The sequence below is a fragment of the Saccopteryx bilineata genome, chromosome 6 (assembly GCF_036850765.1).
Source record: "Saccopteryx bilineata isolate mSacBil1 chromosome 6, mSacBil1_pri_phased_curated, whole genome shotgun sequence".
NCBI classification, from domain to species: Eukaryota; Metazoa; Chordata; class Mammalia; order Chiroptera; family Emballonuridae; genus Saccopteryx; species Saccopteryx bilineata.
Genome location: NC_089495.1, coordinates 70,977,437 through 71,003,617, shown reverse-complemented (window position 1 = coordinate 71,003,617; position 26,181 = coordinate 70,977,437). Strand labels below are relative to the sequence as shown.

The window sequence follows — 26,181 nt, the reverse complement described above, 5'->3', positions numbered from 1 at the left end:
ATAAGAGCATACTATATCACAGGGCATATCAACCAAAACTCACACACAAAAAACCAATTCTGATAATTGGGTTTAGGTAAAACCCAATTATGGCAAATATAAAAGTACAAGTTCAAAAATCTAAGATACAAAAACAAAAGTCAATAAAAATGTCTCCAGGATTTTGACCAGTCCTTCCTAGTTGCCCTTTCCCTGCCCGACTGCTGAGAGATGCCCCTCATATATAGTCAGTACTTACGTCCCAAGAATATTACCTTCCCTCCTGCTACCTCCTGCCAATGTTCAAATTCAGGCATTTTACAAATCATTCTTAAAATAAGGATAAAAAAATATTAATCTTACTTTGAAAATACTACTATCAAACCTCTACACCAGAGGTCCCCAAACTTTTTACACAGGGGGCCAGTTCACTGTCCCTCAGACCGTTGGAGGGCCACCACATACAGTGCTTCTCTCACTGACCACCAATGAAAGAGGTGCCCCTTCCGGGAGTGCAGCGGGGGGGCTGGATAAATGGTCTCAGGGGGCCACATGTGGCCCGTGGGCCGTAGTTTGGGGATGCCTGCTCTACACACTATAGTATTCTTTTTGTGTGTGTGTAACAGAGACAGAGAGACAGAGACAGATAGGGACAAACAGCAAGGGAGAGAGATGAGAAGCATCGATCCTTTGTTGCTGCACCTTAGTTTTCATTGATTGATTTCTCATATGTGCCCTGACCCAGGGTTACACAAATACTGAGTGAGCCCTTGCTCAAGCCAGGGACCTTGGGTTCAAGCTGGCGACTTCGAGGTTTCGAACCTGAGTCCTCCACATCCCAGTCCAACACTCTATTCACTGCACCACTGCCTGGTCAGGCTATAGTTCTCATTCTTATAAAGAGATATGATGCAGTTACTCTCTTGCTTTACTAATCTTCCCTACTGTCCATAACCTGGTCCCCAAAATGTCCAAACACTTTAATACCTCCTTTTAATGTAATACCAACAAAGGCTACCTGGATTCAGAAACTTCTTCCTAACCTAATGAAGTCATAATTCCTCAGAGAACTTAACTGTTTTTCCAATTTTGGCTATTTAATGTCACCAGAAGCTTCAAAACGTTATTTAACACAATCCAATCTGAGAAAATGTATGAAAAACTTCACAGACTAGTCATTGCAAGTTGTTTATGAAACAGTTTTCAAAATTAAATTTATCTCTTTTACCATCTGTCTGTTATAAACAATTAAACTTTTTAAAAAGGTAAAATAAATACTTGAGATATTATGGAAAATAGTATAAACATATTAACGGTCACACTGACAATTCCTTATAAAATTCCTCCAAAAGGTCCGAAGTGTACTTGTTGCATTTAAAACTATATTGTAGGCCCCAAATGGGCAAAGCATCGGCCCCAGAAGGGGTTGGCCCAGCGGATCACGGGTCAGGGCGCATGTGGGAGTCTATCTCCCCTCCTCTCACTTAAAAAAGAAGGAAAAAAAAATCTGTATTACAGATGTCAGCATCATGGTAGGATTAGTTGGTCGCCTTTGATTTACAACTAATCAGATATATTTATACATAACTTATAAAAGCCTCTGCACAACATATCAAGACATCCAAGAAATCTATCCACCAGTGCACCTCAAAGTAGGATGGATAGACAGGCAGAAAGCCAGTGAAGGAGGTGTTGGCTAGTACAGCAACAAGGCAGAACAGCCTTTATGGCAGAGAGGAGGGTGAAGGTTTTGAGTGGGGGTCTTTAGGGCCATGAGTACTACAGTTGCAGGGACCAGTTGCTCTGTCTAAAGGGAGACAGCAGTGACTAGGGAAAGGGGAAGGAGGAAGGGAAGCAGGCAAAGAGAACTGAAGGAAAGTGCCTCCGCACTGTCTGCCCAAGGAGGCAAGAGGACCTCCTACTGATCTTTAGGACCCTTCCACTTGAGGATCCCCCTACTGCAGGGGTCCCCAAACTTTTTACACAGGGGGCCAGTTCACTGTCCCTCAGACCATTGGAGGGCCGGACTAAAATAAAATCTATGAACAAATCACTATGCACACTGCACATATCTTATTTTAAAGTAAAAAAACAAAATGGGAACGAATACAATATTTAAAATAAAGAACAAGTAAATTTAAATCAACAAACTGACCAGTATTTCAATGGGAACTATGCTCCTCTCACTGACCACCAATGAAAGAGGTGCCCTTTCCGGAAGTGCTACGAGGGCCGGATAAATGGCCTCAGGGGGCCGCATGTGGCCTGTGGGGCCGTAGTTTGGGGACCCCTGCCCTACTGGGTCGTGGGCACATCCGAAAGCCCCAAGTGCTAAATACAACCTCCCAGGGCTTTGCCACCACCTTTTGGTTTATTTTAGTGTTTCCATTCCCGAGCTTAGTAGCAAGTCAGCTCCAGTAAGAAAAAAACAAAAATTCATACTATAGCACCACACCTTCCGGAAAACAAAAGGAAGGCTCCGAACCACCAACTTCTTGAACAATCAAACCAAGCAGGCCTTGCCTAAATAAGGAACATGTTCACTACTGCAGTGACAGAGGCTTTACACTATAAATCATGGTAATACTGTATTCACATAAAAAATAATTTTTTAGCAAACAAATCCAAAGACATGAAATCTATAGTCTAACTGATAAAGAAATTAGCTGTTATGAAGAAATTCAACTAGCTACAAGAAAACTAAGAAAGGCAATACGATGATCTCAGGAATAAAATTAATGAACAGAAGGAGTACTTTATCAAAAAGATTCAAATTCTGAAAATAAAAAGACTCAATAAATAAATCATTTAAAAATACATTAAAATGCACTGGAATTAGAGCAGTCATATGGAAAAGAGAATTAGTGAGCTTGAGAATATAAATATAGAAATGATTCAGGTGGTAGACAAGAGAGCTAACATTTTTTTTAAAGTGATAAAATTCTATGAGAAATATGACTCCATTAGAAAAGCGAGAATAAGAATGTGAGGAAACAGAAAGGATATTTAAAAATAAAAAATAAAATAACTAAGAAATTTCAAAACCTGAAGAAAGAATTGGATAATAAATCCACAAAGGTAAAAGAACACCTTAATTATATCAACACAAAAAGACCTTCCTCAAGACACATTATATTAACATTGTCAAAAACCAATGATAAAAAAAATAATTTTAAAGGCAGCTAGGGGAAAAAAGGCAGTAACCTACAAAGAGACCTTCATCAGACTACCAGCAGATTTCTCAGCAGAAATGCTACAGGCCAGGAGAGGGTAGAATGACATACAGTCAGGCTCCACATAACATTTCAGTCAACAATGAACTACATACACAATGGTGGTCCCATAAGATTATAATGGAGCTAAAAAATGTCTATTGTTTAGTGACACTAGCCATATCACAGCTAAAGGCTGAAAAATTTGGCACTCTCCCTCTCAGAAGCACACTTGTGTCTTTCTAGTCTCCCTTCATTTTCCATTTACATTTTTTCAAACCATTTATCAAATAAGGGGTAATACCTAAAGCATATAAAGAACTCAGTCAGCAGCCCTGGCCAGGTAGCCCCATTAGTTAGAGCACAGTCCCAACATGCCAAGGTTGCAGATTTGATCTCTGACCAGGGCACATAAAAGGATCAACTAATAAATGCATCAATAAGTAAAACAATAAATCGCTCTCTCTCTCAAGTCAATCAATAAGATAATAAAAATTCAGTCAACTAATAACAATACCAAAAAAATTAAAAAATAAACAATCTGATTTAAAAATGGGCAGAATAACTAAACATTTCCCCACAGAGGACATCAAAATAGTCAACAGAAACATGAAAAGAGGCTCCACATCACTAACCTGGAAAATGCAAATCAAAACCACAGTGACACAGCATCTCTACCTGTGAGAATGGTTCTCATCAGGACGAGAGACAACAGGTGCTGGTGAGGATATAGTGAAAAGGAACCCTTACAGATTTCTGATGGGAACGTAAATTGGTCCAACCACTATGGGAATCAATAAAATAAATCAGCCATATCATCCAGCATTTCCATTTCTGGGCATATAATCAAATAAAAAAAACCCCATAAAAACAGGATTTCAGTGAGATATATGCACACTCCCATGTTTATCATAGCACTATTCACAATAGCCAAGACATGGAAACAAGGCAAATGTCCATCAGCAGATGAATGGCTAAAACAGATGTGGTAAATAAACACAATGGAACATTATTCAGTCATAAGAATTGAAGATATCTTCCCATTTGCAACAACACGGATGGACCTTGAGCACATTATGCTAAGCAAGATAAGTCAGAGAGCCTGACTGGGTGGTGGTGCAGTGGATGGAGAGTCAGACTGGGATGTGGAGGACCCAGGTTCGAGACCCTGAGGTCGCCAGCTTGAGTGCAGTCTCATCTGGTTTGAGCAAAGCTCACCAGCTTGAACCCAAGGGTCACTGGTTCGAGCAGGGGTTACTCGGTCTGCTGAAGGCCCGTGGTCAAGGCACATATGAGAAAGCAATCAATGAACAACTAAGGTGTCCCAACGAAAAACTAATGATTGATGCTTCTCATCTCTCTTCGTTCCTGTCTGTCTGTCCCTATCTATCCCTCTCTCTGACTGTCACTTTAAAAAAAAAAAAGATAATATGGGGTATGCTGAACAAAAAGATGATTCACATCCCTGGAAGGACAGAGTGAAACAACATGAGATTTCATTAAGCTATTCGGAAGAGCACACAATTTAAAACTTATGAACTGTCTATTTCTGTAATTTTATATTTACTATTTTTGGACCAATAACTGAAACCGTGAAAAGCTAACTTGTGGATAAAGGGGGACCAATGAAAATTTTTTTAAAAATAGGAAACAAATTAAATGACACATACGAACAATGTAGTTAAATAAACTATGGGGCACTCAAGTCAATAAAACCGGATTTCAGCCATTTTAAATCTACAAAGACTACATATTAATATGAAAAAGACTAGGGTGGGACATATGAAACAGACTTTTACTTTACATTTGAGAGCCTTCTGGCAAGTTTTCTTTCTTGTAATTATGTGCAGGGATTCCTTTAATAGTTTACAAAAATAAGCTAAGTTTTTTAAAGTAATGGTCACATTTTAAATAAAGCACTGTTAAATCATACTATAATCACATAGTATAACACTATGGAGCCATTAGAAAGAATAGAATCTACTTAAGAACATAATCATATAGGAGGATATGCAGAATATGTTACCTAAATATTATTTACAGTGACTTAACGCCTGACCTGTGGTGGCACAGTAGATAAAGTGTCGAACTAGAACACTGAGGTCACCAGTTCAAAACCTGGATCAAGGCACATAAGGGAGTTGATGCTTCCTGCTCCTCTCCCCTTTTTTCTCTCTCCCCACTCTAAAATGAATAAAGATCTTTTTTAAAATGTTAATTTAAAAAAAAATCCTATAACCCCATCTATAAAGAAACATGACATACCTAATAAACATAATGCATGCATATTTATTTTTATATGCTTACATGTTTATATATGGGAATCAAGAAGGGGTTAGAAGACTCACTTTTAGTTTAAACTTTTATGTTAAAATTGGATCTTGAAAACATTATACTAAGTGAAGTAAGTACAGTCATCCCTTGCCATATTGCGGTTCACTTTTCGCAGCCTCACTGTATCATGGATTTTTAAATTGTATATATCTCATTTTGTATCACGGATTTTTCACTATGTTGCAGGATTTTGCAGCATATAGGTATTTTTATATATTATTTTCATTACTTTTAAGGTAAAATAAGCATTTTCTAGCCTAAAAAATTTGAGGCCCTGGCTGGTTTGCTCAATGGTAGAGCATCGGCCTGGCGTGCGGGAGTCCCGAGTTCGATTCCTGGCCAGGGCACACAGAAGTGCCCATCTGCTTCTCCACCCCTCCCCCTCTCCTTCCTGTCTCTCTCTTCCCCTCCTGCAGCAGAGGCTCAACTGGAGCAAAGTTGGCCTGGGTGCTGGGGACGGCTCAGTGGCCTCTACCTCGGGCGCTAGAATGGCTCTGGTTGCAACAGAGCAACGCCCCAGAAGGGCAGAGCTTCGCCCCCTGGTGGGCATGCCGGGTGGATCCCGGGCGGGCGCATGCGGGAGTCTGTCTGACTGCCTCCCTGTTTCCAACTTCAGAAAAATACAAAAAAAAAAAAAATTGAAAATATAAAATGTATATTTAAAAATATTGAAACATACTAAAAGATTAAATAGCAATAAAAACTTAATATATAAATAATAAAATAAATATAAGGTTGCTACTTCGTGGATTTTTGCCTATCAAGGGGGGTTCTGAAACCTAACACCCACAATGGACTAGGCACACATACCATATTTCCCCGTATATATTATAAGATGCTCCTTAATTTGGGGGCCCAAAATTTGAAGAAAAAAAAATGTATTACATAAAGTTATTGAACTCGTTTTATTCATCATAAAATTTATACAACTCTTCATCACTGTCAACACTCCCATCCATTAGCTTGTCCTCATCTGTGTCTGATAACGAATCACTGTCTTCATATATTGCCTCATCCTCAGTTCCATCTACTGCATGTGAAATGCCACACTTCTTAAATGACTTGACAACAATCTCAATCTTGATATTATCCCAGGATCTTTTCAACCAGGTACAAACTTCTCCTATAACTGGTTTTTTCACTCTTCCTGCTGGTGTCAAATTGTCCCCAGAAGACTTCATCCCTTGGTTCCATTCATCTCTCATGGCAGCTTTGAAGTGTTTGTTAAAGCTGACATCGAGTGGGTGGAGCTGTGATGTCAAGCCTCCAGGTATATGGGCAAGTTTTGGTTTTTCACTCTGCAGCAATCTTTGTGTTTTTTGTTATGTGTGCCCTGAACTGATCAAGCACCAATAGGGCAGTTTTGCATAAGAGCCCACAAAGTCTCCTTCTCCAAACTTTCTCAAACCAGACTTTCATCCCATCCTGATCCATCCAACCCTTGTCATGAATGTGGACAATCCTCGAGGAATGTCTTTTCTTGACACTGTTTTGCATCTGAAAATCAGCATAGGAGGCAGCTTGGTTCCTTCAACACAACAAGCTAGAATAACGGTATAATGGCTCTTTTCATGTCCACTTGTCTTCAGTTACAGTTTTCACCCTTTCTTATCAACAGTTCTGTTACTTGAGAAATCAAGTTGAAGGAGGACTTCGTCCATATTTGCAATCTGTCCCAACTCAAACTGATGTGTCTTCCAATACTGAATGACAAAACGATGAAATTCAAGGACCTTCTGCTCATACCTTTCAGGCATCTTCTGGGCAAGTCTGGTGCATGTAGGCATGCTTACTCCACTTCATTTCATGAACCTGAAGCACCAACTGTGTCCTCTTCTGAAACCAGTAACTTCTTTTTCATCAGCAATTCTGTAGCCAGTCTCAGACTGATTTCTCAGTTGGAGGAAGACCAAACTTACATTCAGCAGTACAATTTTCATTCACTTTTACAAACTGGATCACTTTTAACTTGAATTTAGCACTGTACAAAAATCTTTTCTGAGCCATTTCTGGGCAGAATATGGCAAAATGTAACCTACCGTAATACTGTATGCCGGTAACAAGTGTGAAACAATGAGCACAAAGACAACAAGCATGAAAAAGTGGGAAATGCAAGTAAAAAATCTACTACCACTGTGTAAGGCGCACCCAGTTTTTAGATCCCGAATTTTTTCGGGAAAGGGTGCGTCTTATACATGGGGAAATACGGCAGGTGGAATATAAAACAGACTGATGGACATAGATAAAAGTGAAGTGGTTACCAGAGGGAGGAGTAAAGAGAAACAATACACGATGATGAAAAATGATTTGACTTTGGGTGATAGGAACACAACACAATCAATAGTTCAAATGCTACATATAAAGATATTCACCTGAAATCTATGTACTTTTTTTGTTTTTTAATTGATTTTAGTGAGAGGAAGGGAGAGAGGGAGAGGGATGGAAGATGGGAGGGAGAAAGGGAAGGAGGTAAGGAGGGAGGGAAGGAGGGAGGATAGGGGGATGGGAGGGAGGGAGAAAGAAATACAGCTACATTGATCTGTTCCTGTATGTGCCCTGACCCAGGATTGAACGGGCAACCTCTGCACTATGGGACAATGCTCTAACCAACCAATCTATCTGGTCAGGGCTGAAAGCTATGGACTCTTATTGATCATTGTCACCTCATTAAATTTAATTTCTAAATTTAAAAAATAATTGAGAATACTGTAGAAGAATTATTAAATGAAAAAACATTTTTATTACAATAAGCATGTATTATTTTCAAGTAAAAAGAAAAATTTGTTGAATTAATCAGGACTGAAATATTATGATTATTATCATAACTATATATATAGCATGCACCTGAAAATAGAATACCACTCAAATAACTACAGATACATTCAACAACTTGGATAAACCTCAAAAACATTATGAGTAAAAAAAAGTCTTATTCAAAAGTGTCTATTCTATAATTTCATTTATATGAAATTTTAGAATAGGCAATGCTAATATATAGTTGTGAGGTGCAGAATAGTGCTTGCTTCTAGGGGTAGAGGGGAGCATAGGAAGGGAATGAGAAAACCCCAGGGTAATGGTAATGGTCTTTATTTTGAGAGGGGATTAGGTTACAAAGATATATACATTTGTCAAAACTCATCAAGGGTACACAATATTTGTACACACTGTTTTACACAAACTATAGTAAAATTTTTCATTGTAAACAAATACCAAACTAATAATATGCATGCTAAAATATTTAGGGGTAAGTGCACTGTTACCTACAATACATTAACAGAAGAAAGTGATAAGTACACTAAAATGTTAATAGCATAACTAAATGATATGAGTTTGTCACTACAAAATTCTTTCACCTTTTCTATGTATTTGAAATTTTTCATAATAACATGTTGTGGGTGGAAGAGAATCATTCAAAAATTCTGAAAACAAATATTCACCAAAAATTAAAAGTGTAGTCTAATTGACATATATCAATGTAATAGATAAAATGTCTAGCACAAATACGTATAAGAATTTAGTATATAATTAAGGTGACAGCTTAAATCATTAGGAAAACATGGATTATACAGTCAATTGTGTAGGGATAACTTTGTATACATCTGAATAAAAATAAGCCTTTAAATAAAGCTAGATCCATATTTCATACCTGATGCTCAAATATTACCCAGTGACTTTTCAATTCAAACGGCGTCTCTTGGCTCACTTTTCAGATTTTCCTAAAATCTCTCTAACAAGCAGCACCTGGCCTCAGAAAGCCATGTACTCCTTGCTAAGTGGCCCCAGGCCCATCACTAGCAATATCCAGCCTTAGTTCATAGGCTGGCCTCCCCTGGGCACCTCAAAGCCCAGGACAAGTAGCAGCCACCTGCAGAACACTTTGTAGCTCATGCTGGGTAGCCCTGGGCTGAACACAGGCAGTGGTTGACCTTGACCTACACCCCTGAGGAGGCCCCAGAGCCAGCACATCCAGTGAAAAATTTTAGACCATGTCAACTTCACCACCACCCAACCACTTCCACAAGAGGCACATTCAAGGGACAAACTCAGCAGACCCCAGAGCCCTGTTGAAGTTAAAGTCCTGCACTGTGAGGTGAGTCTTAGCATAGCTGATCCTTCACAGTGGTCAGTGGTCTCAGACAGTCATTGCATTGCAGCTAATTGGCCTGGGGGCAAATTCCTCCCAATGACAGCCAACAGCAATCAAAGGCTCAACTACAAGAGTATACATAGCCACACAATGAGTGCACCTAAGTGCCCAATCGAGTGAACAGGGTTGCTGTGCCACTGAACTCTACCAAGCCCGGGAGACATTGTAGTTCTAATATATAGAAGCAAACACAGGGAAACTGTCAAAATGAAGAGACAAAGAAACATGTCCCAAATAAAAGAACAGAACAAAATTCCAGAATAAGAACTAAACAAAATGGAGACAAAAAATCTACTAGATGCAGAGTGCAAAGCACTGCTTATAAGGATGCTCAATTAACTCAGAACCTAAACAGCATAAAAAAGAACCAGTCAGAAATGAAGAATACACTAACTGAAATGAATCATTTACAAGGGAACAGTAGTAGATGAAGCCAAGAATCAAATCAGTGATCTGGAACAAAGGAAACAAAAACACCCAGTCAGGACAAAACACACACACACACACAAATACAAAGTAATGAGGATACTGTAAGGGAGTACTTTTCAACCACGGGTCCACAAGAGTTAACCACCCTGATGTTGTATTGTGTGTATGAAGATTATACACACAATAATTATAGATAACAATTTTCATACAACATCAGGGTGGTTAACTCGTGGACGAACAACCAGTCAGCACACAGGTGGTTGAAAACTATTGGTGTAAGGAGCCTCTCAGACAACTTCAAACATGCCAACAATAGCCAAGATTTGGAATCAGCCAAACTGCCCATTAGGAGATGAGTGGATAAAATGCTATGGTACATTTACACCAGTGGTAGTCAACCTTTTTATACCTACCACCCACTTTTGTATCTCCGTTAGTAGTAAAATTTTCTAACTACCCACAGGTTCCACAGTAATGGTGATTTATAAAGTAGGGAAGTAACTTTATAAAATTTATAAAGCAGAGTTACAGCAAGTTAAAGCATATAATAACTACCTACACCAAGTACTTTATGTCGGATTTTCGCTAAGTTTGGCAGAATAAATCCTTATAAAACAACTTACTATAGTTAAATCTTTTTATTTATACTTTGGTTGCTCTGCTACCGCCCACCATGAAAGCTAGAACACCCACTAGGGGGCGGTAGCGACCAGGTTGACTACCACTGATTTACACAATGGAGTATAATTCAGCTGTAAAAAAAAGAATGAAATCTTATTTTGCAACAGCATGGATGGACCTAGAGAATATTATGCTAAGTGAAATAAGCCAGTCAAAGAAAGACAAATACCAAATGATTTCACTTACATGTGGAATCTAATGAACAACATAAAACCTCATTGATACAGAGAACAGGCTAACAGCTATTAGTGGGGAGGAGGGTTGGAGGTCTGGGTGAAAAATATGAAGGGATTAAACAAAATGAAAAAAAAAAAAAGAACTCATAGAGACAACAGTATGGTGATTTCCAGAGGAAAAGAGGTGTGGGGGAAGGTAGGAGAGGGTGAAGAGGGGATAAATGGTGATAAAAGGAGTCTTGATTTGGGGTGGTGAACTCACAATGCAATATACAGATGATATTTTATAGAACTGTACACCTGAAACTGATATAATTTTATTAACCAATGTCACCCCAATAAATTCAATAAAAAATATATATAAAAAAATAAAATGTAAAAAGAGCCTATATTTCTAAAGCCGATAAAGTCTTCATAAATTTGACCTCTTAATTTTCTTTAGGAATTGAGGTTTTAAGAGTTGAAATCTCAACATATGTAGGAATAACTTTACTGTGTTTCAGAAGGGACCCTGGAAGACCTAAAAAGATGTTTTTTCTCCCTACAAAGTAGAAATTTAAAAATAATCAGACTTCCTTTTTATGTTGAATTGTATGGGACACATTAAAAAACAAGTGATGAAAAAACTTGTAGGGTATACTGTATAAGTAAACAACGGCTGTAAATTAATAGTTGGGACATTTAAGCTGAACTTAAATGAAGAAACTTATAAGCTAGCATTGCAAGAAGCCATCTTATGTAATTGCCACGGTCTGATAAAGACACTTTAAGAAAATGCCAAATTAGTAAATACCTCCTTTCATAGTGATCTCCCAGGAGAAAGACTTTAAAGATCATCGACTGCCACCTGGAGATTTGCTTATTGGAAAAGATACCAAATAAAAGATTCTAACTTCATAGGAAGAGACCTTATCTGGTGCCTAACCATGAATGGACATCTATCCCCATCTCTGCCTACAATAGACATCATAAACTCCTGAGAAGCCACTGAAATTAGAAGGAGACAGGCATTCCAAATTATCAACAAGGCATATATACTTACAGACTGATGCTGAATTCTGAAACTATTTTGATTGTCTTTACCTGTCTGCTAATATTAATCATAACAACAGTTTTACTTGTTCTTTGGATTTTTCTATATCCTCCAACTTATGATTTTTTTTTTTTAGGTGAGAGGAGGGGATAGTAAGACTCCCGCATGTGCCCCGAGCCAGGATTCACCCAACAACCCCCATCAGAGAACAATCCTCAAATACTGAGCTATTTTAGTACCTAAGGCTGATGATATGCTCCAATGAAGCTAGCCTCAGAACCCAGGGCAACACTTGAACCGATCGAGCCACTGGCTGCGAGAGGAGAAGAGGGAGAAAAGAGTGAGGCAGTGGGGGAAGAAGCAGATGGTCGCTTCTCCTGTGTGCCCAGACCAGGAATCGAACCTAGGACATCCATACGCCAGGCTGACGCTCTACCCACTGAACCACCAGCCATGGCTCCATGTTTAACTTTTAATAATCTTTTATGGCTTATGTAAAAGTTATACTAGATACAAAATACAGAAAAATTTAACACTGCAAAAACTCAAATCATGATAGTACACAGAGTAGAAATAATCCAGAAGAGGAAGAAGAAAAGAAATAATCCAGGGTGTCTTTTTACAACAAAGGCCATAAGACCTGACTGGCTTTCATTTACCTGCCCTTCCCTTTTGGGAAAATTCAGCCTCAACTCACATCTCATGCTTAAAGTACTGCCCCTTTCCCCATGATCCAGCAATTCAACTTGACATCAATACTGAGAATTCCTAGTGCTGAGACCACACAATCTGACCAAAAGGTTGGGCATTAATGCATCTTTTGGACCAAATGGTGAAACTATGGACAAAAAGGGGGTTCTAAAATAAAAATGACAAGTCAATGATGAAAAGGAACCTCAATGAGTGATCTGATCATAAATTTCTAACTGGGTAGGGTCATGGGGGATAGTCACACCTGGTATATAACTTCTTTAGTGAAAGGTTTTAAGCAAGTCCTGTCCATTGTTCCTGTGCATTTAGGTTAACAAACCTTTGAAATGCCAAAAGTAATCCTCTTTTCAAGACTCCTGAAAAACCACCCTTTAAAGGAGCACAAATTTTAACTATCTTGCACCTTACTTTTGCCCACCTTTATGCAATCATCCTTCTGTTCCTTCCCTAATTCCAAATATAAAGAAACTGCAAAACTTATTCTTGGAGCATTTGAGATCTTCCTTCCTGGCAATGACACTGGTTTGATTCAAACTCTTAAAAATAAACATTCTCAACAGATTTGGATGTTCCTTAGGTCACAACTAAATTAATTTGAAAAAAAATGAAATAAAAATAAATGAATTCAGGCCCTGGCCGGTTGGCTCAGTGGTAGAGCGTCGGCCTGGCGTGCAGAAGTCCCAGGTTCGATTCCCGGCCAGGGCACACAGGAGAAGCGCCCATCTGCTTCTCCACCCCTCCCCCTCTCCTTCCTCTCTGTCTCTCTCTTCCCCTCCCGCAGCAAGGCTCCATTGGAGCAAGGATGGCCTGGGCACTGGGGATGGCTCCTTGGCCTCTGCCCCAGGTGCTAGAGTGGCCCTGGTCACGACAGAGTGACGCCCCCTGGTGGGCGTGCCGGGTGGATCCCGGTCGGGCACATGCGGGAGTCTGTCTGACTGTCTATCCCCATTTCCAGCTTCGAAAAAATACAAAATAAATTAATTCAGAGAACATTTATTTTCATAAGTATAGTATGAATTTCAGATAAGAGAACCAAGTAGATATACAGCTAAATTGGAGATAAGAGCTTAAGGCTTTGAAGAATAGTTAAGTCAAATAAATGCATAGAGTAGAGGCTCTCTTGGAAAAGTTCTGAAATTCAATGTAAATGTGTATGCAGTATATGTAACATCCAGAGAAAAGAAGTCTTTAAACTTTCAAAGACTCGACAACACAAAAAATTTTTTTAAGATTGCAGAGATTATAATAGAAACCATCCACGGGAATGATGTGAATGACATGGCAGGGGTAAAAATGGCTGAAGGAAAAAAAAGTCATAGAACAAAACTAGCAAAATATAATTAAAAGGCAAGAAAAAGAACTAAAGGGAATAGAACTGATTTGAGAAGAAAGAGAACCAAGGTATTAGGAAATCAAGACCTCAAAAGTTTAAAAAACAAAAAAGGCCACATCAACATTGTCTAATGCTATACACACAAGTCAAAGAATATGAAATTAGGCCCTGGCTGGTTGGCTCAGTGGTAGAGCACTGGCCCGGCGTGTAGATATCCCAGGTTCAATTCCCAGTCAGGGCACACAGGAAAAACAACCATCTGCATGCCCACCCACCACCCCCCTCTTCTCTTTCTTTCTCTCTTCCCCTCCTGTAGCCAGGGCTCAATTGGTTCCAGCACATCAGCCAGGTACTGAGGATAGCTTCTGTAGAGCCTATCAGCTTCAAGTACTAAAAATAGCTCAGTTGTGAGTATGGCCCCAGACAGGGGTTGCAGGGTGGATCCTTGTCAGGGCATATGCGGGAATCTGTCTAACTCCCCTCCTCTCATGAGGAAAAATAAAGAAATAAAATGAATATAAAGTTTATATAAAACCTTTACACTTAGCAAACATAAATCATTGGTAACACTGAAGAAAGCAATTTTGGCTGAATATAAGCACAAAAAACTATATCGTAAAGCATTAAGAAATAAACAGTTGGAGGCAAATGAGTGAAAAATTAAAGACTGAATACATTTCAAGAAAATAAAAGAGCTAGGATTCAAGTGACTAAGGAAAATTATTATTTATTTTTGGGTTTTTGTTTTTTTGGGGTTTTTTTGCTGCTGTTACTACTGAGTTTTTCTTCCTTAAAGAATGGAAGACTGACTTTCTATGCCCAAAGGAGGATGTAGAAAGGGAAAGATCAAACGAAAGAAAAAGGAGTAAAATTCAGGAGTAAAATGATCACCTTTCAGTTCCTCCTGTAAAATAGGAATAAAAATACATATTAATGTGGTGAAAAAGTTACAGTAACAAGTGTGGGTGAAATGAGAAACACTATAAAAACTCTAAAGAGGCTTTTGGGTGCTTTTTAAGATTTTATTTATTGATTTTAGAGAGAGGAACTGGAAGCATTATCTCATAGCTGCTTCTGGCATGTGCCTCGACTAGGCAAACCCAGGGTTTTGAATGGGCATCCTCAGCATTCCAGGTCGACCTTTTAGCCACTGCGCCACCACAGGTCAGGTGGTTTCTTTCTTGAACTCTTACACTGATAACCAAGCCACCTTAGAACCTTGCTCCTTTACAATAGCAGCTATCACTATAAAAATGTAATAGTAAGCCTGACCAGGCGGTGGCGCAGTGGATGGAGCGCCAGACTGGGACGCGGAAGACCCAGGTTTGAGACCCTGAGGTCGCCAGCTTGAGCATGAGCTCATCTGGTTTGAGCAAAGCTCACCAGCTTGGACCCAAGATCACTGGCTCGAGCAGGAGGTTACTCGGTCTGCTGAAGGCCCGTGGTCAAGGCACATATGAGAAAGCAATCAATGAACAACCAAGGTGTCGCAACACGCAATGAAAAACTAATAACTGATGTTTCTCATCTCTCTGTTCCTGTCCGTCTGTCCCTGTCTATCCCTCTCTCTGACTTTGTCTCTGTAAATAAAAAAAAGAGTAATAGTAAAAAATTGAAAACAGTAATAGTATAGTATACTATAGTATAGTATTAAATTAAAAACATGACTCCAGGTCCTGGCCAGTTGGCTCAGCAGTAGAATGTCAGCTCGACGAGTGTAAGTCCCAGGTTCGATTCCAGTCAGGGCACACAGGAGAAGCACCCATCTGCTTCTCCACCCTCCCCCTTTCCTTTCTATCTCTCTCTTCCTCTCCCACAGCCAAGGCTCCATTAGAGCAAAGTTGGCCCGGGTGCTGAGGACAGGTCAATGACTTCCACCTCAGGCACTAGAATGGCTCCGGCAGAAACGGAGCAATGCCCCTGATGAGCAGAGCATCGTCTCCTGGTGGGCATGCCGGTTGGATCCTGGTAGGGCACATGCAGGAGTCTGTCTGACTGCCTCCCCACTTCTAGCTGGGGAAGGGGGCGGACATGACTCTACAGTCAAAAAGCTTTAGTTTGTTTAAGTCACATGCGATAGCTAACTCTGTGACTCTGGGCAAGTAACCTCAACTTTGTGCTTCAGGGCCTCAGTGCCATCACTTGCAAAAGGGAGGTAAAAATACTTACCTCATAGAACTTTGAAAACTTTTATCAATGCATACAAATGTTACGTGGTAGTGGCAGCAGCAATAATAGCGATAATAGCAAACTGTAGCAATAGTAATGGAACTTATTTGTGTTTAATCAACCAGTATTTAAGGAAGGAAGAAAGAATAACCTTAAAAAATGTGCCTCATTCAGCCCTGGCCAGTTGGCTCAGCGGTAGAGCATCGGCCTTGCGTGCGGGGGACCTGGGTTCGATTCCCGGCCAGTTCGATAGGAGAAGCGCCCATTTGCTTCTCCACCCCCACCCCCTCCTTCCTCTCTGTCTCTCTCTTCCCCTCCCGCAGCCAAGGCTCCATTGGAGCAAAGATGGCCCGGGCGCTGGGGATGGTTCCTCGGCCTCTGCCCCAGGCGCTAGAGTGGCTCTGGTCGCGGCAGAGCGACGCCCCAGAGGGGCAGAGTATCACCCCCTGGTGGGCAGAGCGTCGCCCCTGGTGGGCGTTCCGGGTGGATCCCAGTCGGGCACATGCGGGAGTCTGTCTGTCTCTCCCCGTTTCCAGGTTCAGAAAAAAAAAAAAAATGTGCCTCATTCAATCCTGTCAACTAAAGTAACAAGTATAATTCTTTCTATTATTATACATACTAATAAGGAAAGGGGAGGTTCACCTGCCTAGATGACTCAGTAAGTGGCAGAACTAAGATTTGAACACTGGTCTATGTGGACACAAAACTTATTTTCTTTCCACCACACAAAACACTGCCATAACAGTAGTAGCAAGAACACAGAACTTGTCATTCTGTTCTTCACTACTAAACTTACAAAATCTGGGCCCATCAATAAATGTCTGCATTCCAACTTTATTTTCTGAAAAACCAAGGGGTTTGATTAGATCTTGAGGTTTCCCTTCAGCTAAAAATGTCCATGATTTTATAAAAGTACCACAATTAGTGATGTGTAAACTCACAAAAAGGTTTAAAATAGATCAGAAAACCATTTGTTTAAAAAACAAAGATGAGCCCTGGCCGGTTGGCTCAGTGGTGGAGCATCGGCCTAGGGTGCAGGAGTCCCGGGATCGATTCCCGGCCAGGGCACACAGGAGAAGAGCCCATCTGCTTCTGCACCCCTCCCCTTCTCCTTCCTCTCTGTCTCTCTCTTCCCCTCCCGCAGCCAAGGCTCCACTGGAGCAAAGTTGGCCCGGGCGCTGAGGATGGCTCTGTGGCTTCTGCCTCAGGTGCTAGAATGGCTCTGGCTGCAACAGAGTAGCAGCCTAGATGGGCGGAGCTTCGCCCCCCTGGTGGGCATGCCAGATGGATCCCAGTCGGGTGCATGCGGGAGTCTGACTGCCTCCCCATTTCCAACTTCAGAAAAATACAAAAAACAAAAAACAAACAAACAAAAAAAACAAAGATGGAAAAATTGATTAAAACCCATGTTTTTTCCAGGACCTCACAAAAGAAATGAATGTTAAAGGAAAGACCATCTAATTTTATTATTAGTGAGTATGATTAAGCAAATGTTTAAGAGAACAAAAAATCATTCTTATTTCAAAATGTCAATTTTAACACTTGCATTTTCAATAATTTATGGGAAAAAAAGCTCAGAACCTTGATACACCTACAGGCCTTGTAATCTACTAAAATACAGATTTATCCAATTTTATTTCATGCTGAAACTGCAAACAAGCTATTTTTGTTTTAAATATCTGAAAACTCTCCTGCCCTAAACCCTTCACTGTCTTCCTACTATCCTTCAGTGACATCCAAAATGCTTAGCATGACTCAACAAAGTCATGTGATCTGGCTCCTCTCTCTGGAGCTATCCAATGCTGTTCTTCCCCCTGCTCCTCTCCCAATTTTCTTCAATTCATCCAAGACACTTTTTTCCTTTCATTTTAAGACCTTCGTTTAATCTGATCTCCAAAACCTAGATTGCTCTCACAGCTCTCCATTCCCATCGTTTTGCCCCATGCTCTTCCTTCCAGGCTGAGATCAAATGTTATCACGCCAGAAATGCCTTTCCTGACCCTCTAAACATATATTTTGACATTTTGGACTTAATACTCACTACTCTTGTGATTACTTGTTCAACACCTGTCTTCTCTGCTAAATGGTAAACAATATGAAAAAGGTTATTTTGGCCCTGGCCGGTTGGCTCAGCGGTAGAGCATCGGCCTGGCGTGCGGGGGACCTGGGTTCGATTCCCGGCCAGGGCACATAGGAGAAGCACCCATTTGCTTCTCCACCCCCCTCTCCTTCCTCTCTGTCTCTCTCTTCCCCTCCCGCAGCCAAGGCTCCATTGGAGCAAAGATGGCCCGGGCGCTGGGGATGGCTCCTTAGCCTCTGCCCCAGGCGCTAGAGTGGCTCTGGTCGAGGCAGAGCGACGCCCCGGAGGGGCAGAGCATCGCCCCCTGGTGGGTAGAGCTTTGCCCCTGGTGGGCGTGCCGGGTGGATCCCTGTCGGGCGCATGCGGGAGTCTGACTGTCTCTCCCCGTTTCCAGCTTCAGAAAGAAAGAAAGAAAGAAAAAAAAAGGTTATTTCATGTCTTGTTTCCTACTATTTTTCCAATATCAAACACATCACTTAGGACCGAGTAGATTAGTAAGTGCTCAATAAATGTTTGCTGAATTAATGCTACATTAAAAATTCGAGGCAAGTCAAAAATCATGAGATACCTTAGTAACTATAACTAGCACAAGTACCTAAAAAGTTCCATATCAATTTGAGGTACATCTTACTCTTAGTCCTTCAAATGTTCCTCCCTCAAATAGGTGCTATTTGGCAATTATTTAGCTTTAAAATAAAGCAAAAAAAATCCCTGCAGATAACGAATCCATCTTAATGTTTCACAAAATCAAGGTTAGAAACTGAAGGTCTTAAATAATTGTAATCAGCTTGAAAACTCATCATCTAAAAGAATTTACCTGAAATGCAATTAAAGGGGCAGGAACTTGAATAAAGGTTCAATTTTTACCACATCAATGTATGTTATAAAATAACCAATCCCAATTCCTACACTGTTAGTGCCTCATTTATTTCAACAGTAATGACTGCAGTGCTAGTTATCTGAATCAACGACATGATATCTGGAATATGCTTTATTAAAACTAAATAAAAACTGTTAAGCATACACACTAAGTAATTATAACTAATCTTTTAGGTTAATGGAAAAAAGAGAAATGGTAGTAAGTTGATAATTCAAAAACTGGAGGCTTAAAAAAAGGAATACTATTTTGCCTAACATTTTTTAAAGTTTTCTGATCATCTAATACAGTACTAATTATAAACCAAGCAGTGTTCAAAGATTTTAATACATATTCATTATTTTCTCCATTTAGAGATGAAGAAACAGAGGCACTGAGTTTAAGTAACTTCCCCAATATTATAAAGCTGGCAAATGGCAGAGGCAGAACTCAAGGCCAGCCATTCTGGCTCCAGAGTTTTTCATCTCACCACCACACCATACTGATGCTCACTCTCCTTCTAATCATCTGAAATAGGGCTTTTATCTGCACCACCCCACTCCGTGACACTCTTTCTGCTAAGGTCACCAATGATTTCTACCTTGCCAAATCTGAAGGCCATTCATCTGCCACCATATTTTTCATCCATTCTGCAGCACCCTATCAAGTAGACAACTTGCCTCTTGAGTCATACACTCTTTAATGACATATATCCCAATTTTCTTCCAACCTCAGACCTGGGCTCTCTTTCTCTTCCTTATCTACCATTTGCATAGGAAATCTACCACAATTCCATGGTTTTAAATACACTGCTCACAAAAATTATAAGATATTTCAAAATTAATATGAAGCAATAAAAAAGCATGATTTTCTTTATTAAACAAGAACCTCAGAAAAGCAAACAAGTCAAAGAAAGTTGGCAATTCTGCAAATGAGATGTAAAACCAACTTTTTTTTTTTATTTCATTGGTGAAAATGCACTATACAAAAGGCTGAAAATACTGGAGTATCTATCTGCACGTTCCCTGATCCCCTAGCAGTGTATTTCTGTGTATTTCTGCTACAGGGCCATTGCACTTGCTATGCCTTCTGTACAAAACATTCTTCTTCCAGACTTTCCCACAAATGGTTTCTTCTCATAAGGTGTTGCTCAAATGTCACCTCCTCTGAGAGGCCTTCTAATCACTCTAGTACATTATCCTCTATTGTTACAACTCTCATTGCCCCTATTATTATCTGAAGTTATCTTATTTACTTATATTGTCTTGTCGACTTTAGAATTTTAAAGTTCCATCCCCAAAGCTCCCCACATGCTTAATAAATTTACTGAATGAGTGGTATTTCCTCAATGCATCCTAAGTTGTTTATTGTAAATCAACCAATTTTAATAAAGCTCTTGACCCATGATATGTTTTATATTTTCAAAAATAAATCTTTAAAACACTCCTCAATGTTACCAATCTAAAGCACTACAGCACACTGAACCCCCTCCCCCAAAATACACACACAGCCATTCTATAGTATCCCAGTTTTAAAACTGCTAAATATTCCATATGGATAGGTTGCATTTTCCTCCTCCTCTCCAAGCTAACGAACAGGTAGGTGAGAAAAGGGAATTTTACTCAAACCCTCAGCACCTGTTACATCTTCAACCAGTTAAGAGAGGTGCCCATGAGTCGGACAGCACATGGGAGACGTGGCCTTTCTTTCAGGAATAGTATTTAGGTAAAAGCGAAGTGGCTTAGACTAGAACTAGCCAAACCCCTAATAAGGGCCATTCACTTCGTTTATAAAAACATGCTTAAGAGAGTCTGTGGACAGGGGTTTATGCTCAGATTCACTAAAAACAGAAGAGAAAGAAAAAGAGAGAGAGAAAAGAAAGAAACTGATTTGGGGACCCTGAGCAAGTGTGTGTGTGAGTGTGTGTGTGAGTGTGTGTGTGGGCTGGTGGTCGGTCTACAAATAACGGGAAAACGAGAGAAAGACAACGGTTCAAGAACCAACTCAGAAACAAGATAAAAGCTTTCGCGGGTGTGCAAAACCTAGGAAGGATGGTGGAAGAGGAGGAGAAAACACGGTGCCCGGGACCGCTGTTCACGCCTCGGCCTCCACCGCAGGCAGTTGGGGACACTGCACAGCTCTGTGTCCGCCTATCTCCCGCTTCCACCCCCGCAAGCGGGTGGCCCGGGATACTCACATGGGCTCGAGAGTCTTGCTGAGCCAGGACTTCAGTGCCTCGAAGTTTTCAATGATCATTTTAGAAACCATCCACAGCGGCCTCGAGGCCCGTCACACTCCGCCCGCGCAGGTCGCGGCCGCTACGGCCGCCGCTGCCCCCGCCCCCTCCTCCGCGCGCCGCCCGCGTGGGCCGCGGTGGGAGGCGCCGGTGGCAGGTTCCCGCGAGCCGGGATGGAGGAACAGCTCTGCGGGGACCGCCGCAGGCCGCGAGTCCACGGGATGCCAGGAGCTCCCCCTCCCCGGGCCCCGGCCCGGGCTGAGGCAGCAACGGCTTGCCCGGGCCCTCCCCCTTCTCTCCACCCCAGCAAATCTTTCGGAACCGAGAGTGAGACAAGCGTCCCGACCCGGGCTTTCTCTCAGCCTCGGAACCAGGTGCTTGTCGGTAACACAGAAGAGGCTAAATTGAAGAAAGCAAAGACGAAGAACAGCTCAATGGGAAGGATTCCGGGGGTCTTCCCGGCTCCCAGTACCCCCAAGAAGATGGCTGCCGGTAACTCTCGCGAGAATCGACGAAGTCTCGCGATGACTCCCGGAGCCTGCTGGGAAGACACGTAAGATTCGCGGAGAGCGAACCCTACAAGTTCAGCAGTTCGTTTGCAGGGGTTTTTTTCGTATTTGAGTAGCTTGCGGCTTTTGTACCTATTTACCCTTCAGTTCCCTAAAAGAATAAAGGGGTTTTTTTTGGTTGGTTGGTTTGTTTGTTTACTAGGAGGGAAAGAGCGATGATTTCAGAACCAGCAGGAGCCCCAGCTCGTCCTCTGTAATGACGGTCATGGCACGTCAGCCGAAACGTACCTGGGGGCCGGGGCACCCCCCAGTGTGTGGCGGGACTCGCGGGCGCTGGTGGGTTCAGGTTGTGCTGCGCTGGACTACCCTCTCCGTGTGCCTGTGTCCTGAAGTACCACATTCCGTGTGTGCTGGGATGTGCTTTGGGAAGCACGGGCCGGTCCAACCTACCCCACTGCTACTTCCGGAGGGTTAGTATCTTGTCCCAAATTACTCGGCTTGTTGGCTGAGCATTAATTGAGGGGGTACCTCAAATGAAAGGTGAGATAACCGTGACGGTTCTGACATAATTTACAACCATCTGAAGGGGTCTGGCTTTTCCCCTGCTAAAGTTAAAAGTGTTTGTGTCTTTATTTAGAGCGATTCAGCCCCAAGTAGGGAAATTACATGGTCTCAAAAGAAAGCCTTTATATCAGCATCCCAAATCAGCTAACTTCCCTTCTCCTGGGTGGTCAAATAAGTTTGATTTCTACCCAAGTCGTTCTATTTGCTATTATTTACTACCATGAAGGCACTAGGTGGAATTTTGCAAAAGGTCTAATGCCCTTAAACTATGATGAAATGAAAACAATTCACAATATAGACACTTAGAATAAGTAGACCAGTAAAAATTTACTTGTGGCAGACACTAAATTGTCGTTAGAACGCTAAGTTTATAATTTCCTGGAGTGAAGGGTCCTTAAGCAGTAAATGGAGAAGATTATCAAGTAAGAAAAGCTAGACATTTGTTTTAAAATACAGCGTTTAGGATAGGATACAAATTAAAATACAGCTAGGGAATGACCAGAGTGTTGATTAAAGCAATTTAGCTAAGTGAAATAAGCCAAACAAAAGAACAAATATTGTATGACCAATTCTGTGTGGTACCTAAAGTAACCAAATTCCTAGAGACAAAAAGTATATAATAATAATTGCCAGGGGTGGGAGAGGTAGGGAAGAACTGGGAATTATTTTTTAATGGGTAAATAGTTTTAGTTTGGTATGATGCAAAAGTTCTAGAGATGGGCTGTGTCAGTGATTCACAATATGAACTTACTTAAAGCCATAGACCTGTACACTCAAAGGTGATTAAATGATAAATTTATGTTATGTGTATTTTATTGCAATAAAAAATAATTTATAAAGTTAATATTGCTAGGGAAAAAGTGATATTCTTTTTTGTGTGACAGAGATAGAGTCAGAGAGAGGGACAGACAGGAAGGGAGAGAGATGAGAAGCATCAACTCTTTGTTGTAGCACCTTAGTTGTTCATTGATTGCTTTCTCATATGTGCCTTGACCAGGGGGCTACAGCAGACTGAGTGACCCCTTGCTCAAGCCAGTGGCCTTGGGCTCAAGCTGGTGAGCTTTGCTCAAACCAGATGAGCCTGCGCTCAAGCTGGCGATCCTGGGTCCTCCACATCCCAGTCCGATGTTCTATCCACTGCGCCACTGCCTGGTCAGGTTTTCAACCTCATCATCAACTCTTCCATAATTCTGGCCATTTGTTTCAGACTTCCAAAGCAAATAATTGCTCTCCTGTCAAATACTGTATACTCCAGGTAAATTGATTCACTTACCCTCCACTTTTCCAAACATTTATTCACATTATTTCCACAGGAAGTGTTTTTACTTACTTCTTTCTGGCAACTCAAACCTTATACAGCCTTCTCTCCTAATACTACTGCTGGTGTATGTTTGAAGTCATCTCTTATTTTCCCTAAACAATAGCAACAGACTTTTAATCTCTCTTCCTCTTAGGTTGCCCCATATTGGTTCATATTTAGTTGCCTACATCATCATTGCCTTTAATAGGTATCATTGTGAAACTTGGCTCTACCATATTTCCCCATGTATAAGACACCATATTTCAAAAAATTTGGGGTCTAAAAACTGGGTGCATCTTAAACAGTAGTTGTAGTTTTTTTTACTTGCATTTCCCACTTGAGGAGTTGTATGAATTTTGTGATGAATAAAACTTTAGTTCAATAACTTTATATAATACATTTTTTTTCAAATTTCGAATCCCAAAATTAAGGTGTGTCTTATACATGGGGGCATCTTTTACATGGGGAAATACGGTAAATCATGTCTTCATCAACTCCCACATTGTCTTCAGGATAAAAATCCAAATTCTTTAACTTCCTGTAAAAGGCCTTTCATAATCAAACCCCTTCCCATTTGCCTTAGAAACTTCTTGCATTGCCTTTCAGCCTTTGATCCAGCCATCCTGACATATTTCATATTCCTTAAAAGAGGTGTGTTCTCGGCCTGACCTGTGGTGGCGCAGTGGATAAAGCGTCGACCTGGAAATGCTGAGGTCGCCAGTTCGAAACCCTGGGCTTGCCTGGTCAAGGCACATATGGGAGTTGATGCTTCCAGCTCCTCCCCCCTCTCTCCCTCTCCGTCTCTCTCTCTCTCCCTCTCTCTGTCCTCTCTAAAAATGAATAAATAAAATAAAAAATTAAAAAAAAAAAGAGGTGTGTTCTCATTAAATTGAGCCATTGTAAAATGTGTTTCCCTCCTTTTCACTTGACAGGCTCCTACTAAATCCATCAAAACCAGTGCATCACTTTTGGAACTTCATCCCTGGCCTCCCTGCTCTAAAGCAAGAGTGTCTCTGAGATTTTCTCCCGTCTGCCTGTGTTTGCCTCTATTATAGCATTCATTGCTTCATTTTTTGCAATTATCTAATTATCTGTTACTTAATAGACCATAGTTTTGAGTCTCCTGCTGCAAGCACAATCCCTGATATATAGAGTCAAGTCTCAGTTCTCTAATTTTTGAGTGATCAAATGAAGCTCTACCACTTCCATGAAATCTTCCCTGACCAATGAAGCTGAGAGCAGTCTTTTCCTTCTCTTAAATCAATGTTTCAGTGTTTGTCATCAGTGCTGCCTGGCATGCTTTACTTCCTTAACCATCAACATTTATCCCTCATTACTTCAGTGTTTCATCTTCTTTGGCTTTGCCTTCAAAGTTGATAATTAGTTAATGTGATAATCAGTGTTAGTAGGAAAAGACTAAAACAACCCCCATAGGCTACTCTCTCTGTTCAGTAACAGATATTTCAGAATGTTCATTATTAGGTTACTGACAACATTTTCCAACAGACCATGCTCTTTTTCAGCCCTGTGGCTTTCTTAGTGCTGTTCCTTTTGCCTGGAATGACTTTCCTCATTGCTCAGATACTAGCTTCTTACTGTTGCCCTAAACAAGGATAGTTGACTCTTGGTTACTACCTGTATAATAGGAATAAAACATTTTATTTAGTTTCTTTATCTGTCTCTCTACCTGGATTATGAGCTGTTTAAGGACCAGGACTCAAGTTTATTTCTCCTCAAATGTCTTGCACTTAGCACAATGTCTGGAACTCAAAAATGTTTATTGAAGGATATGTACTTCATTTTAAGAGTAAAATAGATGCAAGGGGGAAATATTCTGGATAAGTAAGTCATAATGTTATATCTCCTAATCTATATATATATCCTTATGGTGTACTTAGCTGCCTGCCCCTAGGACAATTCTCCAGTATGTGCTTAACTCCTCAGGTTCTTCCAGTTTTCTCTCTTTGCTAATGGATACAACCTTATTATTCTCAGTGGTGTTTGTGGATCTTGTTAAAAACTCAGTCTGCATTTCACCATCACAAAGATACTCAATTTTTTTTCTCTTTGTGTTTTACATTTATTACTCTCTTCTGCAAATCACATTTAGGTCCTTCTCTCTGGAATACATTCGAATATATAGTGTGAGGTGGGGGAAATCTATCTTATTTTTTCTCCAAGTGGCAAAACAAATTTTTTTTTTATAATTCTACTCAATAATCTGTCCCTTCCCCATTGACTTTTTTTTTTTTTTCATTTTTCCGAAGCTGGAAATGGGGAGGCAGTCAGACAGACTCCCGCATGCGCCCGACCGACCAGGATCCACCCGGCATGCCCAACAGGGGGCGATGTTCTGCCCCTCTGGGGCGTCGCTCTGTTGTATCCAGAGCCATTCTAGTGCCTGAGGCAGAGGCCACAGAGCCATCCCCAGC

The 26,181-nt window shown here is 40.8% G+C and overlaps 1 protein-coding gene and 1 non-coding gene across 14 annotated transcripts in view; one reads left to right on the top strand and one right to left on the bottom strand.

The window, feature by feature from the left end:
- The window catches only part of RBM26 (RNA binding motif protein 26), a 114,542-nt gene extending 92,670 nt beyond the window's left edge, over window positions 1-21,872 (bottom strand). For 11 of the 13 annotated variants that reach the window (XM_066238021.1, XM_066238022.1, XM_066238023.1 and 8 more), the window contains exon 1: window positions 21,338-21,871. In XM_066238021.1, the coding sequence (XP_066094118.1) occupies window positions 21,338-21,408 (71 nt within the window). In that variant the 5' untranslated portion in view covers window positions 21,409-21,871. Of the gene's footprint in view, window positions 1-21,337 lie in introns of all 13 variants that reach the window. The other 2 variants (XM_066238029.1, XM_066238032.1) reach the window with 2 other exon arrangements.
- TRNAP-AGG (transfer RNA proline (anticodon AGG)) lies at window positions 17,197-17,272 on the top strand. The gene has a single exon. It is a non-coding gene; the product is annotated as a tRNA-Pro (tRNA).
- Window positions 21,873-26,181: the final 4,309 nt, after the last annotated feature.